This window comes from Theropithecus gelada, chromosome 8 (assembly GCF_003255815.1).
Source record: "Theropithecus gelada isolate Dixy chromosome 8, Tgel_1.0, whole genome shotgun sequence".
Lineage (NCBI taxonomy): Eukaryota > Metazoa > Chordata > Mammalia > Primates > Cercopithecidae > Theropithecus > Theropithecus gelada.
In genome coordinates this window covers 134,333,661-134,349,848 of record NC_037676.1, presented here as the reverse complement: position 1 = coordinate 134,349,848, position 16,188 = coordinate 134,333,661, and the positions used below count along the sequence as shown (strand labels likewise).

The following is a 16,188-nucleotide window of genomic DNA, read 5'->3' as shown; positions in this document are numbered from 1 at the left end:
TGGGCAAAATGCTCTGGATTCGTTATCTTAAATCCTCACAAAGACCCTGTGAGAGTTCTCTTAACTGTTTTGCAGATAAGGAAACTTGATATTCAGAGAGTAAACAGACTTATGAGAATAGGCGAACTCCAAGAAAGCCCCAGCTTCTTGCTTCCTTGTAAGACCTGTCTCTGTGTGGGGTGGCACCTAGAACAAATGCCAGTCACATATCTATCAATAATTTAAAAACTATTTAACTGTTTCTGGGATCTTTTAAGAAAATTCCACAGGGGCTTCCCATTCCTAATGGACAGCAGAACTTCTCAACATGCAATTTGCCCTGAGGATGCTCCCTTCCGGCAACATTTTTCTCCAACCCAAGCACAGATTCTCTTGACTTTTCTTCCCTCCCGATTCACCTTCCAGATAAATCCATCCCTCTATCAATGGTAAACTTCTCCTCTTTTCAAATCATATCTGTGCAGCCTGTATTTACGTTGTCATTACATTAATACCTACACAGAAAGACTGTGCCGTTATCAAGTATGAATCAGACAGTGTTTTGTGTGGCATCTGGCACGCAGGAAGTGCTCAATAAATGTTAGCCGTTATTCAATTTAGTCTCAGCTTTGCAGCTGTAACTATCATGATGATTTTGCATGGCAAATGCAAAATGAGAATGGCTGGCACAGAGTGCTGCAGAGAAGGGAAGAGATTGTGAACACTCATATACTCCTATGATGATATATTTTCCTATTTATGAGAGGAAGTGATGCTGTATTTGAAGGATATTTCCCATCTCAACAGCCAGAAAACCCATGGAAGAAACATTAATGCTCCCTGCATATGTATGCATCTCCCTCTACATTCCCAGATTTCCTGCAGTCATACAGGGTCATGTAAGTAATTTTGGTATGGGCTGCAAGCAAAAGCAAATGTGTTGCTTGCCGCCAAAGCACTTAAGAGTTGGTGCATAATCCCACAGCTCTCTCCCTTCCAGTGCCACAGTGAATCAAAGTCTAAGGAGGCTACAGCTGCCACATGGAGAACTACAGAATAGTGAAGCGCCATTAACTGGAGTCCCTGAGAGACTGTGTGGAGCAGAGTTCCCCACCAAAATGCAGTGAATACATACTGCAAACAAGAAATCAACTTTTGTTGTTAAGCCCATTAAATTGTTGAGTTAATTTGTTACCTTAGCTTCCTAACCTCTCCTAACCTAGTACAAAGCCTTTTTCAGATTGTGATTTTAATGATTCCTCAGGCACTGTTCTCAAGGGAAGGTCTGCATCAATGTGCTTAGTAATCTAGCCAGTTTCCTCCAAGTGCTTGCTTGCTTCATTCCAGGTGGGTCAGAGTATCACAGGCATGCTGAGCTTCCTGTCACGTGGTCCTCCAGTGAGGCTGTGCGTGGGCGTGGCATGTGTCTTGTCCCTTTGGAACACAGGTGGGTCTGGCTGGAGTTCTGGAAGTGTCTGTGTTGTATAATAAGTTTGAGTATCCACTGTGCTTTAGAGAACCTCATTAGCCAACATTTCTGCCCAGAATCCTAAATGAATTATTTGTTCAAAATGGGAAGAATAACTTCCCCATTTCTGTTTTTCCCTTGACTTTTTGCATTTGATTCCCATCTATGCAAAAGAATTCTCTTCACCTCCACTGTTGCGACCTTTGTCCAAAGCATTATTTTCCTTTACCCGGACCATGAGAGAGCTTTCCAAACCAGCTTCTCCTCTTGTCTCTCCATGACCCATTCACCACCAATCAGCCTAAGTGATCTTTTCATAAGTCTTGTGATTTCATCTTCCAAGTTCCTCCCTCTTTTCTCTCCCCCTGCCCCAAATTATTCACAGAATTCCTACTTCTCTCTGTGTAGTGTACCAGGTCCTTTTCAGGCTCTGCATGACCCTGCCTCCCTCACCATCCCTGCTTCTTACCACCTTCACCTGCTTCATTCTTTATGCCCCCATCACTGTTGGCCTTCTTTCAATTCTTTAAAGTAATACTCATGCCTACCTCAGACACTGGGCTTGTGCTGTTCTCTATGCATCAAATATTCCCCCAATCAGTTAAATCCTACTCAAATGCTATTCATTCTTCAGAGCTCAGCTCAATGTCCCCTCTCAGGGAAGGCTTCCAGATTCCTGGGACTAGATCAGCCCCCTGTTACATACCCTCACCATTCTCTTCAAGGTATTCAATGTTGTTTTCCTATGTGTCTGCCTAGCAAATACTCGGCACTCAATAGCATGATCCATCATCAGTAGTTGGTCAACAAATATTTGATGACTAAATGATTAAATGAATGAATAAACTAGATGTGGGACTAAATGTCACTTCACAATCCCAGATCATAATTCTCTCATCTGTAAAATGGGTATGTTGAATCAAATTATCTCTAGTATTATGTCTTGGTTATAATTACTCTGATTAAACCTTTTTTACTTTAGTGTCTGGTATCAAAGGAGAAGCCAAGAAAGAGAAGGGAATGACCTTTTTACCTACAACAGGTAAGTGGGTAGTAAGGGCTCCTTTTCAGCTCACTGTTCTTGGACAAATTCCTTGATTTCCCCAAGCCTTACTTTCTCTACTGATAAGATAGCGATTGTATCCACATCTAACACTGTGACTAATAGTCACAACAATGGTTCCTGTGAGCTGCTCATTTCTTTATGGTTCATTGAATCCTTGTGATCTTAATAAATCCACAAAGACTGTGGCATTCCATTGGTGATAGAAGATTTTATAATGGGAAGTATTTTTACTTGCCATAATCGCCTTTGTAATAATTTCATCTTTCTTTGGCTTTCCTTTTTGATGCTATGAAATTGACTTTGCAGTACAATGGTGAATACATTGCAACAGGAAGGACAAGAGGAGTCAGGGAAAACAGGTTTCTGTTTCTAAATTTTAGTAAACAAGCAGGACAATTTTTGGTATGGTTTTGGTGGAAATTATGTTACTTTTTATTTTTATTCATTTTTTTTTTTTTTTTGAGATGGGGTCTTATTCTGTCACCCAGATGGGAGTGAGGTGGCACAATCTCAACTGACTGCAACTTCCACCCGCCAGACTCAAGAGATTCTCCCACCTCAGCCTCCTGATAGTTAGGACCTCAGGCATGTACCACCACATCTGGATAGTATTTTGTACTTTTGGTGGAGACAGGGTTTCACCATATTACCCAGGCAGGTCTCTAACTCCTGAGCTCAAGGGATCCACTCACCTTAGCCTTCCAAAGTGCTGGGATTACAGGCGTGAGCCACCAGGCCTGCACTATTTTTACATTCTCATTTATTTTTAATTAGTACATTCACGCAGTTCAAACAGCAAAAGGTACAAAAGTGTATAAAGTGAAATGCTCCCCCAGCTGACAGCTTCCCTTTCCTGATAGCACCAATTGTACCAATTTATTGTGTATAAGTAGGATAACTTTCCATAAATATTTTTCCTATTTGAGCCTCCAATTTTCTCCTCCTTAAATGGGAACTACAATTCTTGCCCCACAGGTAATCATGAAGGATAAAAGATGATAAAATACTAAGCATGAAGAAGTACAAAAAGTGCTAGGAAACTTCTATTTTAAAGATATTATTATGGTGGTCTTTTTATCCAAAAATAGAAAAATGTCTTTTTGTAATCTGTCAGGGTACTTATTTGAAAAATGCTCTGTATTACATCCTATTCAAAAATCTGTGCTCCACTGGTGTTTAGTTCAGACTTCAAATATTGTTATCAAAATCCACTCAAGGATTTGTAATTTAAAAAAGGAGTGGTAGAAATACTCTTTCCTTGGTGAAAGCAATGGTGCTAAAAAAAAAAAAAAATGGTGCTCAGTGAGGAAGATGACACAGGGCCCCCCATTCTGGCTGGAAAGGTATAGGAATCCTGCCAGCCTCGTCGCCTGGGGCATCCCTGCTGCCTGGAGACTCAGAACTGACATAATCCTGGTCCCTCACCTGCATGGAGGACTCTGTTGCCTTGGCAGGTCACAAGCAAGGTTGATTGGTGCCTCCTGCAGATCTTATAGCAGCTGGTGAAGAGTAGACTGCTTAGGTAAAGTGCCACGCAGGTGCCTGAGGCGTTGAAGTGGCCTCACCCAAGCTAGAGAGCTGACTAGTTGGCAGCATTTGCCCTGCTTGATTATATCTGTCTCAGACTTCCTTTCGTTGTGACATAAGCCCCTTGCCTCCAGTAGCCCTATTATGGGGAAGTGGGGTCAGAGTCCCCACCTACCTCTAACCCCAGAAGCTCTGTTATTTAACCAAAAAGCTTGACAATTGGTAAAAGGACAAATTGGCTTAAGCAGGCAACAGTTGACTTGACTCAGTTTCAACATGGTATCCGAAAAGCAGAAGACAGCAACTTAAATGGCCACTGACGGATAAACAAAAAAAGGAAATGCGGTATATACATACAATGCAATATTATTTGGTCTTAAATAAGAAAACGCTGCCATATGCAATAACATGAGTGAACCTGGGGGATAGTATGCTAAGTGAAATGAACCAGTCACAGAAGGACAAACACTGCGTGATACCACTTTCATGAGGTATCTAAAATAGTCCAACTCACAGATGCAGAGAGTAGAAAGTTGGTCACCAGGGGATTAGGAGAGAGAAATGGGAGGTTTGCTGTCCCAAGAGTATGAAATTTCAGTTACGCAAGATGAGTAAGTTCTAAAGACCTGCTGTACAGCATAGTGATGATCGGTAACAATACTGTATTGTGCAGTTAAAAATCTGTTAATTGGGCTGGGCGTGGTGGCTCACGCCTGTAATCCCAGCACTTTGGGAGGCTGAGGCGGGTGGATCATGAGGTCAGGAGTTTGAGACCAGCCTGACCAACATGGTGAAACCCCATCTCTACTAAAAATACAAATATTAGCCGGGCATGGTGGCGTGGGCCTGTAATCCCAGCTACTCAGGAGGCTGAGGCAGGAGAAGTGCTTGACCCCAGGAGGCGGAGGTTGCAGTGAGATCACACCACTGCACTCCAGCCTGTGCAGCAGAGCGAGACTCCAACTCAAAAAAAAAAAAAATTTAATAGAGTAGATTTCATGTTAAGTGTTTTTCAATAAAATTAAAATTAATTTAAATTACATTAAAAAGTAAAATAAAAAGAAGCGAGCGAGAACATGGACAAAGAGTTGAGATTGCTCTTTTCTGATTTTATCTTAGCCACTAGCGCAATATGGGATTTAGGTACATCAAATCAAGTTTGGGGATTTCAGTTTATCCATTCTTCAAAGTGTTGGACAAGATGATTTCTGAGGATGTTATGAAGTGTTTGAGGCTGTACTTTCAGGTTCCTATTTGATTCATGAAAACTTTTATTTCGGTGTCTGGAAATAAAGATGTTAAGAAGGAAAAAGACGGGACATTCCTCGGTGTAATGGGTAACTACATCAGCCCTGAATCTTGACTTCCTCTGTAACACAGAGCACACTTTTCAGACTCTGCGGCTTGTTGCTTTCCATTTGTAAAATGAAAATGTAAAATAAAGCACCTTCTCCATCCTGTTGGTACCTACTGTTGCAGTGGTCATTTTTCATGTTACATGTGATACTAGCTTTTTGTGTGTCAGCTTCTTTTCTGAACCTCTCCGTGACCCTGACAAGACGTGTTGCTTCAGTGTCGCATTTAATTTAATAAAATAAATTGTAAAGTAGGGCACCTTCTCCATCCAGATGTAACATGAGAAATGACCACTGCAACAGTCGTAGTCACAAGTGCAGTGTGATTCTATAGCATGTGGTCCAAAACAACTGATCCTTCTGGTCTCTGCTTAATGTCACTTCCACAAGAAGGCCTTCTCCATCCCCGACACAAAGCTAGTGCCCTGGTGCTCCCACACCGTGTTGACATTCCTCTCTTGTCACAACATGTGAGTCTCCTCCTCCCTGACCAAATCACACACAGGAAGCCCCATGGAGCTGAAGACTGGGTTCATTCCCCTTTACCATTTCATATTGCCTAGCATATTGCTTGGCCCTCAGTGAATATTTGTTGAATGAACCAATGAAGATTGAATGAATGAATGCCTTTGAAATTTCATATTTTTCTTTGACATTTTCTCCTTTGGCCGCATGAAATTTGCTCAGTAGTCAAGAGGCCTAGTATTTTGGCCATTGCTCCACAGTTCTAGAAAGTAGGTTCTGAACCCTTTATTACCACTGCTCAAGGTTTTTCTCCTCTCTGGGCCTCAGTTTCCCTACTCGGTTAAGGAGTGGGGTAAATAAGACCCCCTGTATCAGAATCACCAAGCTTATTTATTAAAACGTGGATTTCTAGGCCACACCCATCCCAGAGAGGTTAGAATCTGTATCAGGGCCATACAGAGGAGTCTGGGATCTGCCTTTCCTCAGTGTCTGCCAGTGACTCTCGCACGGAGAGCAGATGCCAAAGAAGCTTCCAAGACTTCTTCCGTTCCTGGGGGTAGGAACTGGACCACTCGCATTTTTCTCATGAAGACTGTTTCCTTCCCAGTGTCTGGCCTTAGAGGAGAAGAGAGGAAGGAGAAGGGGGTGGCGTTTCTTGCTACAACGGGTGAGTGCTGCTCCCCAAAATCCCTTGGGTTGTCTGGGCTGCAGAGTAATTCCTCCACTTCTCTGAACCTCTGTTGTTTCCCACAGTGGAGAGAACGTCATCTCTCTAATCATTATCTGATCATTAAGTAAAAGTTGAAGAAGGCAACGTTTGAATAAATAGGAGCATCAACAACTGTTTCCATCTTGTCAACTGTTATTTCCAAATCTTTTTTCTTTTAGATGGAGTTTCACCCTTGTTGCCCAGGCTGGAGTGCAATGGCACAATCTTGGCTCACTGCAACCTCCACCTCCCAGGCTCAAGCAATTCTCCTGCCTCAGCCTCCCGAGTAGCTGGGATTACAGGCACCTGCCACCACACCCTGCTAATTTTTATATTTTTAGTAGATACGGGGTTTCACCATGTTGGCCAGGCTGGTCTCAAACTCCTGATCTCACGTGATCCACCCACCTTGGCCTCTCAAAGTTCTGGGATTACAGGCGTGAGCCACTGTGCCGGGCCAGTTTCCAAATCATTAAGGAATAGCCGGAGGAAGTGGGAATTTTAACTCCACTCGCTGCACGCTGCCACTCCTACCACACCTGGGAGATTTCTCCCTCCATCCTGGGTCATATCCTGGACCTATTAATTCTGAATTTTCGAGGATGGAGCCCAGGTACTGGAATTGTGTAATTTAAAATATATATATTTCCAGGTGATGTCAATGCTCAGCCAGGTTGTGTGGACCCCACCTTTACACGGGGTACTTATTTTCAAAGAACTGCTGAGAACTCCTGCAATGCCCTTGGGCTTCCCATTATGCTTGAGATACGTTTTATATGAGTCCTGAGTCTCTCCAAATGCAGAGATGCAATCGCCACTAAAAGTTAATGTTTCCTGTGCTTCACTGGGATTTCTCTTATCTATATTTGTCACTCTGTTGACTGTCACCTCCTAAGGTCGGGACCCTCCTCTTGACTTGGAACCCCTTGTGCCTGACACTTGGTTTGTGTTCAGCACATGTGCAAAGAAGTTGAATATCTACCTGAAGTTTGGAAATGAGGAACTTTTTCTCTTGCCGAGAAAAGCCTGCCAGTGACATTATCTCTGAATCTCTTTCAGAGCTGCCTGCAAGGTCAATCGATCTTTCCGCACTTAACCTGACGGAGCTTGTGAATGGGATGTTGAGTAGAGCATTAAAAGGTAATCATTTTTTAAAAACACAATCCAGGTCCATGGTTTTTATTGTACCAGTGTCTTTTCTGAACCTTTCTGTTGCCTCGACAAGACACTTCACTTCTGTGTCTCAAGTTTCTCGGTGTTCAGAGTGGAGGATAGGCTGAACTCAGTGGCCCAGGCCTGTAATCCTAGCACTTTGGGAAGCTGCTTGAGCTCAGGAGTTTGAGACCAGCCTAGGCAACATGGCAAAACCCCGTCTCCACAAAAAATACAAAAATTAGCTGCGTGCAACGGTGCATGCCTGTGGTCCCAGCTACTCAGGAGGCTGAGGTGGGAGGATTGCTGGAGCCCAGAAGGTCAAGGCTGCAGTCAGCTGTGATCATGCCACTGCATTCCACCCTGAGAGAAAGAGTGAGACTTTGTCTCAAAAAACAAAAACGGAAACAGAATGCAGAATTCATTGTCCCACCTAACTCAGAATGACGTAGAAGGTTTACAAGAATTTTGAGAGTAAATTGCATTCCAGACATCGTATGTTTGTAATTGTAACTCTGTTGCCATAAACTAATAATAATTACTCATTGATTAAGTTAATATGATTCTGGATTTCTTTTTTTAAGACCATAGTATGATTACGATATTATTGTAATCTTCTTTCTGTGTTCTTTAGCGTCTAGCAAAATGATTTGTATGTAACACATACTTAGTGAATGACAGCAAACCCTGAACGATCCCTAGCGTACACTCCTCACTGCCTTCACTATTTATTCTCACATTCTTCAGTCAATGTTCATAGAACACCTATCACATGTCAGGCACTATTCTAAGTATTGGCAGATAAGGCAGTAAACAAAAAACAGAAATCTCTGGCCTGGGGGAGCTTCCATTCTGTTGGGTGAAGGGGTAACCAAAAACAAACAACAAACACGTAATTTAGAATAAGGGGGATGGAGAACGCCAATTCAGCATTGAGGTCTATGTAAATGGCATTCCCTAGGATTGTGCAATACACACACTGCACAACTGTGCCTGGTGGCTCTACACTTGTTCACTTACACATTTACCCATAAACATTATTATCCATCCCTGTCCCAATGCCTGTTACTGTAAATCACAGGGATATAGCTCCTGCCTCCAGTTTGCTCTCATGAGAGTTGCCATGGATAGGGCTGCCTTGGGAGGTGCACGATAAAAAGGCAGTAGTCTACCTGCAGAGGGTGCTGTGGAGAGACTGAATCATCAGATGGAGGGATGGGCTGCAAAATATTTAGCCCTTCCAGCCCTGAACTGTTAATCCTGTCCTTTCCTCTGCAAGGCCCTGCCCTGGACTCTGCGAAATTTTGCAGAGACTCGAATGCCGTAACTGGTACCCTCAAGGAGCTCAAAACTCTTCCAATGACTAATTTAATCCTTGTATAACCTCCATGGGGTGGTACTCTCACTCCCATTTTCTAGATGCAGACATTGAAGCAAGCCCATTGCCATATAGAACTGGAATTCAGACATGTTTAATCCAGGTTTGTGATGTAGGCCAAAGTTCCCGAAACTTGTTGCACAATAAGAAGGACCTGACATACTTATTAAATATTCATGTCCCCAGGTTCCTGCTCTAGAGATTCTGATCCAGCTGATCTTGGATGGGACCCAAAACGTACATTTTTACCAAGTGCTATTTGTGATTCTTATCATGAAAAAAACTGAGTACTGGAGTATTCACATTTTGGTGTATACCCCATTCTTCTAAGGAGCTTATTAAATACAGAGTCTGGTTCTCACCCAGTGTACCGCATTAGGGTCTCCAGACGGCAATAGCCAGAGAGCCGAGGGGGAGAATGGGCACCGCTGGTGATTTGCGTGCACCAAAGTTTAATGATTCTGCCATTCCATCCACCATCAAAGTGGGTCACAAATTTATATGAATAAAAATCACCTGAGGCCGGGCACAGTGGGTCATGCCTATAAACCCAGCAGTTTGGGAGGCTGAGGTGGGAGGATCACTGGAGCCTGAGAGGTCGAGGCTGCAGTGAGCTGTGACTGCATGATTGCATTCCAGCCTGAGTGACAGAGCAAGACCCTGTCTAAAAAAAAAAAAAAATTCACCTGACAACTTTGTTAAAATCCAGAACCCTGGGCATACCCACCTTTCCCCTTTCTTCACCATCTGATTTAGTAGACCTGAGTCACATCCAGGAATGTGCCCTTTTAATAGGTGCACCTTGTGAATTGATGCAGGTGGCTGATTCTCAGACCATGGTCTGGAAAGATCTCCCTCTGCTGCACTGTCTTCCAGATACAAACCAAGAACAGGCACTGATGGAGAGTAGACAAGATGCTCATGCATGTATTCCTAAACCTGATTGTTTATGTTAGTATTCCTGGTTTAAAAAAAATTCCCTTTCTTTGTGTAGTAGACTGAAAATGGCCAAAGATATCCACTTTGTAATTACCAGAATCTGTGAATACTTCTTTATATGTCAAAAGAGTGAATATCACCTGATATAATAACATATTGATTGATTGAGTTAAAGATTTTGAGATGAGGCCATTGTCCAGGATTATCTGTGTTGTGCCAGATGCCACCACAAGGGCCCTTATGAGAAAGAGGCAAAGGAGACACACACAGAAGAAAAGATCATGTGATGATAGAACAGATAGAGATGTGGCCACAAGCCAAGGGACACAGGCAGCTGCCAGAGCTGAGAGAGGCAAGAACAGATTCTCCTTTAGAAACCTTGAAGGGAGTGTGCCCTACTGAGTTTCAGACTTCTAGTCCCCAGAACTGTGAAAGAACAAATTTCTGCTGTTTTAGGCCACCGAGTTTGTCATAATTTGTTACAGCAGCCTCAGGAGCCTAATACGCTTTGGAATCTTACTTAGAGAGTTGCCACAGCTTGGGATGGATCAGGAAATAAAGACAAATGATACATACTCTTCAGTTTTTTGGTTTAGTTTTACTTTGTTATTTTTTATTTCTATTACTTTTTTGTTTGTTTATTTTCATCATTGCTTTCTTTATTTGTATTGTTAATTTCTAGGGACTGTTTACCTATTTGTATCATTTACTCATTGTTACCTTAGTAGCCATGTGTCTGTCTCTTTATCTGGTATGTTTTGGCAGATAGCAAGAAGTTCTTCTCCTTGCTGAGTGTCACTTCCTACAGTTCCTTCGCCTTCCACAAGTTTTCTGTAGCTGTTTACAACAGTGAGTGCTGCCTAGCTTTTCTTGATGGTGGTGGTAGTGGTGGAGATGTGTTGCAGGGCCGGTCTGTGTGTCAGGATCTCTGTTGAATCCTTTCTCTTCACAGTTTCTAACCTGAAGACGGTGGATCCCGCCAAATTCCCCACAAGGTATTGCTACTGTTTAAACAATCGGACCAATGACTTATCAGGTGGGTACAGCTAACTATGAGGCTTGCAGCTTTTCTAATTTTGCTTGTGTCCTTTTAGATAAGTTTCTGTTTTTCCTCAATGTAAGATAGGAAAATATGTTTCTATCCACTACCCTTAACCATGTGCATATTCATTATCCCAGTGAAAAACAGTTGTGTGTGCAAAAGGGACAGGAGGAAAATGTTCGTGAAGCACTATTTTAATTGCAAAATTGAGGAACAACCTAAATATCCATCATGAGGGAAAATGGTTAAGTAGTTTCCATTAAGTCTCCAAAGTCTAATTAAACTTTGGAAAACAGCCACAGATAATACATAAATGAGAGAGAGTCCTCAAATTTGGCCTGTGCATGGAAAAACTTCCAAGAGATTTTTAATTAGAAAAAGAAAGTTACCCAAAAATATGAAGAGCACAGTGTTATTGATAAGAACACATATGTGGGCACCAGATAGGTGATTCCCTCTGAAAAGAAGATTGGAGTGTGTTTTAGAGTGGAAGAATGTTGGTTAAAAGAGCCTTAGATTATCTGAACTTTTTTTCCCAAGGAGAGTATATTCATGTGCTAGTTTTATAAATAAAACTTTAAAGTATTACATGTTCCTTATTTTAGAAAACACTGAAAAATAAAAGTGACAATTTTTGCACCACTAATTCACCCATTCAGTAATTCTGTCTGAGCGTGCACTATGAGCCATGCACCCTTCTAGCTGTGGGTAAAGCACACAGAGCAAAGTGAACACACCTCCTGCTCCCATGGCACATAGATTCCTAGCAGGGAGCAGAAAGTAAATAAATGCACTGCAAGTACATGATATGTGGGCTGACAGCCTGACCATGGGGACCATGAAGCAGGGGAAAGCTGGAGGGAAAAGTCACGGTGGGGGATATTACTGTGTGTAGGGTGGTCAGGAAAGTCTCCTCCAAATGAGGTGAGGGTTGAGGGGTGATCTTCAGGATGTGAGGGGCCAGCCCTGTGGTTATTCCTGGGTACAGTGTTCCAGACAAATGCCTAAGCAGCAGCATGAGGAGGACCAGAGAAGCCAGCATAGGTGGAGCCGGTTAGCCAGGACAGAGTTGTAGGAAATTAGCTCCGATTGGTGAGGGCAAAGTGGGGAGGGTGTTGCAGAGCACATAAAAGTTTAAGGTCTACTGTGAGGATTCTAGTTTTCACCCAGAATAAGAAGGAAGCCATTGTGATTGTCTGCACAGGGAAGAGACATGATCTGACATTTTAAAAGGATCCTTCTGGCTGCTTGTTAAAGACTAGATTGTAAGGGAAGCACGCACTAAAGGTTACCAAAGCCTCTTGTACTTTTCCCCACTTAGTCTAATATTAATATTTTCCACCATATTACAAGCTCTTCATAAATATTTGTAATGGCTATGCAAGCATTCTCTTAGCCACTACGCTGTTCTTAGACTTTTGAGTGGATCTAGGTTTTTCTTAATATAAATAATTTTGCATTGGACATCTTTGTGCATAAACTCTTCCCTGTTTCAGATTATTTCCCCCACAGAGTAGAATTTCTAAAACAAATATTGTGAAAATATTAAAGGAAAGAATTACTAATATTTAATGAGTACTATATGCCAGACCCTACACTGAGTACTTAATGTCTATTATCTTACGTAATTTACCCTGTGAATCTCATCAACAAATACATTTGCGAGGAAAAAAATTCTTCATAATCACGCCTTTCTCACCATTTCATTAACCCCTGCTGAGGGTAGAAGTCTGTGCTGAGTGTGTCCCTACCCTGATTGTGTGAAAGATACAAATAAGATTTAAAAAGTTACATCTGCCTGGAGAAAGTTTATAGTTTTATTTCATGAGTCAAATCATATTTCCACACACTTGTAACAATTATATGAAAAGAATAATCCATGGATCAGTATCTACTGATAAAATTGCATGCTGTTCCTCTGGTAGGTCACAGCAACTTTCGCAAGGTTTGACAAGAAGTCACAGCGCTACCATGAGAGGCTGTACACTTAGGCCAACAACTTGCTGTTGCTCAGCGCCTTTGGGGATGATGTCTTTTTGGATGATCTTTAGATCTGGATCATTTTCTTTTTAATGTTTTCAACTCTGACCTATAGCCCTCCTTTGAGGGTATATTTGCATATTTTCCTTTTTTTCTTCCTAAATGAAACTTGCTTAAATTTTCTTGATTTTAAAAATAATGTATTGTGATATCAAGATGCTATGCAACATGGACAGGTAAACTAAGAAACCAGAAATAACTGATATCCCACCATCCACTGGTAGTCACTATTAACATGCTGATGAATGTTATACGAGGCTGTCTATACTACCTATATAACCCACTTATCTATCCAACCTGTCATCTAAGCTACTTATCTAACCTACTTACCTACCTATGTACCCCAACTAATATCTACTCATTTGTGGAGACATTCTGCTCTACATATAGGAACCCATTCTCTGTATTATTTAGAATACAGGGTGGGCTACTATAACAAATGAGTCCAAAATAGTCCATTTTAAAGAAGGTAGAAGTTAATTGCTTTCATGTGTGATAATCTGGGCATGTAGACATGCTGGGGCTGCTCTAATGGTTTGATGGTTTTGGGACCCAGGCTCCTTCTAGCTTGTTGCTTTGCCTTACATATGGATCTGTGTTCTCATAGCCTAAGGTAGGCTGTCTGCACATCCACAGTCCAACTACAAGGAAGGGGAAAAAGGATTTGGAAGGTGTATTAGTCCATTCTTCCATTGCTACAAAGAAAATACTGGAGACTGAGTAATTTATAAAGAGAAGAGGTCTAATCAGCTCATGGTTCTGCAGGTTGTACAGGAAGCATGACTGCTTCTGCTCAGCTCCTGGGGAGGCCTCAGGAAACTTACAATCATGGCAGAAGGGAAGGAGAAGCAGGCAGATCTTACATGACTAGAGCAGGAGCAAGGGAGAAAGCGGGGAAAGGAGTTTTAAACAACCAGATCTCGCAATAACTAACTCACTATCATGAGAACAGCACCAAGGGCATGGTGCTAACCCATTCATGAGAAGTCTGCCCCCACGATCCAATCACCTCCCACCACACCTCACCTCCAACATTGTGGATTACAATTTGACATGAGATTTGGGCAAGGACACAGATCCAAACCATCCCACAAGGCATGCACAGGTACTATGAATTCACAGCCTGGAAACCATTCACATTTCTCTTACATCCTATTGCCCAGAATTTAATCTCATGGCTACACTCACCCGCAAAGCAAGCTTGAAATTATAGTCATTGTGTTAAACCACCATGTTCCCAACTAAAATTTGATACTCTCTTACTAAAGGAAGGTGGGAGAATCGATATTGAAAGACAACCATCAGTATCTTTCATTTTTTTCATGTAATTTTATAATCCACTCTCAAACTAACCCATATGTCTTTAAAAATCCATTTCATTCCAGTGAATGCAAGTATGCCTCATCCTTCACATGAATTCTTAGTATTCATTGACAGAATGTACCATGATTTATTTAATTTGTCTCCTCTTGTTGGAAACTTGGCTAATTCCTCATATTTTTGCAATTATAAACAAGGCTGTGATGAACACCTGTGTAAAATCACTTAGAATACTTGCCCAATTACCTCTGCAGAATAAAGCCCTCAAAATAGAATTGTTGGCTGACAGGGAAACAATATTATAATGATCTGAATTGCTAAAATGTCTTCTAAAAGTCTTGCATACGTTTACAATCTTACCAACAATGTTTGAATGCCTATGTTTCTCCACTCACATTTGCCAACACTGAGTGTTAAGAGACAGTCTTAAATCATTACCAAAATGATAGGTAAAAAGGTTTTCTTAATTCTACCTTCTATTTATGTATGAAGGTAGTCATGAATCATTCATTTTGATCATTGCTAGTAAATTAGATAATTCAAACTTTCATAAATGCAAAGAATATCTTTGAGTTAATAATAACTGGCTTTCTCCCAAGCCTAAAAAGCAGATTGTGAAAACAGTTCTAAAGGGAGAATTGACAAAATGCATTGAGCAAGAGGTTTCATGAGTGGTGGTAAGAATACTGGGAATAGTGGAAGCTTCAGCCCAAGGCAGACCTCAAGTGAAATCCAAGCTCTGCCACGTCCTCTGGAACTTTGGACAAGTTACATCATGTCTCTGAGCCTTGGGCAAAACCTGGACTCCATGTTTTGTGTGTGGCTTCAAAGCCATGCTCATAGCTTCTATGCAAGATTAATAATGACTTCCAAGTTGCATTTTATTGGTCTGTTTATGAATCTTGCTTCCCCACTAACCTCAACTTCTTCTGTATGTCTTACACAACTCTCCAGTACCTAGTAAGGGTATGGCACACTGCTAATGCTCAATGAATATTTATTAGATAAATGGAGTAATAAACAAAGGAGAATTTTTAGAAGCAGGAAGAAAATATATGGAATGACTAAGAGATAATACCCTTCCTCAGTTTCCACAATTGACTAAGAACAGACTGGTCTAAAGAGACAGAGAAGGAGGCCAAGGCAGGTGGATCACAAGGTCAGGAGATCAACACGGTGAAACCCTGTCTCTACTAAAAATATTTAAAAATTAGCCGGGTGTGGTGGGGGACCCCTGTAGTCCCAGCTACTTGGGAGGCTGAGGTAGGAGAATGGCGTGAACCTGGGAGGTGGAGCTTGCAGTGAGCCAAGATTGTACCACTGCACTCCAGCCTGGGCGACACAGCGAGACTCAGTTTCAAAAAAAAAAAAAAAAAAAAAAAGACAGAGAAAGAGGGTGCCCATGTTTGCATATACAGATGTCTGTACCTGCATAGGTATACTACATACTGCATAGGTGTTCTCCCTCCAGGAGGTTAAAATGTGCCTGTACAGAGGTAGTAAGAGCACCTCATGGCTTCGGTTCTTACATAGTAGTGCCCATCATCTGTTGGTCTTGGCTACACATTCCACTAATTGTCACATAACATTTTCCTACCTCTTGTGGTTCTGTATTTTCAAGTTAGCTTGCTCCTGCCCAAACTCATGATCCCATTAATAAGTGAAAGGAGCATTTACACAGTATGATGGGAAATCATCCATTGGACACAAGAAGCTTCCTCTCTAGAAAATGACTGAGACTCCTCAAA

The 16,188-nt window shown here is 41.7% G+C and overlaps 1 protein-coding gene across 1 annotated transcript in view; it reads left to right on the top strand.

The window, feature by feature from the left end:
- Nucleotides 1–1,347: 1,347 nt before the first annotated feature.
- The window catches only part of HHLA1 (HERV-H LTR-associating 1), a 38,348-nt gene continuing 23,507 nt past the window's right edge, over nucleotides 1,348–16,188 (top strand). Inside the window, exons 1-6 of the mRNA XM_025395076.1 lie at nucleotides 1,348–1,426; nucleotides 2,430–2,489; nucleotides 6,468–6,527; nucleotides 7,629–7,709; nucleotides 10,804–10,887; nucleotides 10,991–11,074. Of these exons, the coding sequence (XP_025250861.1) occupies nucleotides 1,348–1,426; nucleotides 2,430–2,489; nucleotides 6,468–6,527; nucleotides 7,629–7,709; nucleotides 10,804–10,887; nucleotides 10,991–11,074 (448 nt within the window). The remainder of the gene's footprint in view (nucleotides 1,427–2,429; nucleotides 2,490–6,467; nucleotides 6,528–7,628; nucleotides 7,710–10,803; nucleotides 10,888–10,990; nucleotides 11,075–16,188) is intronic.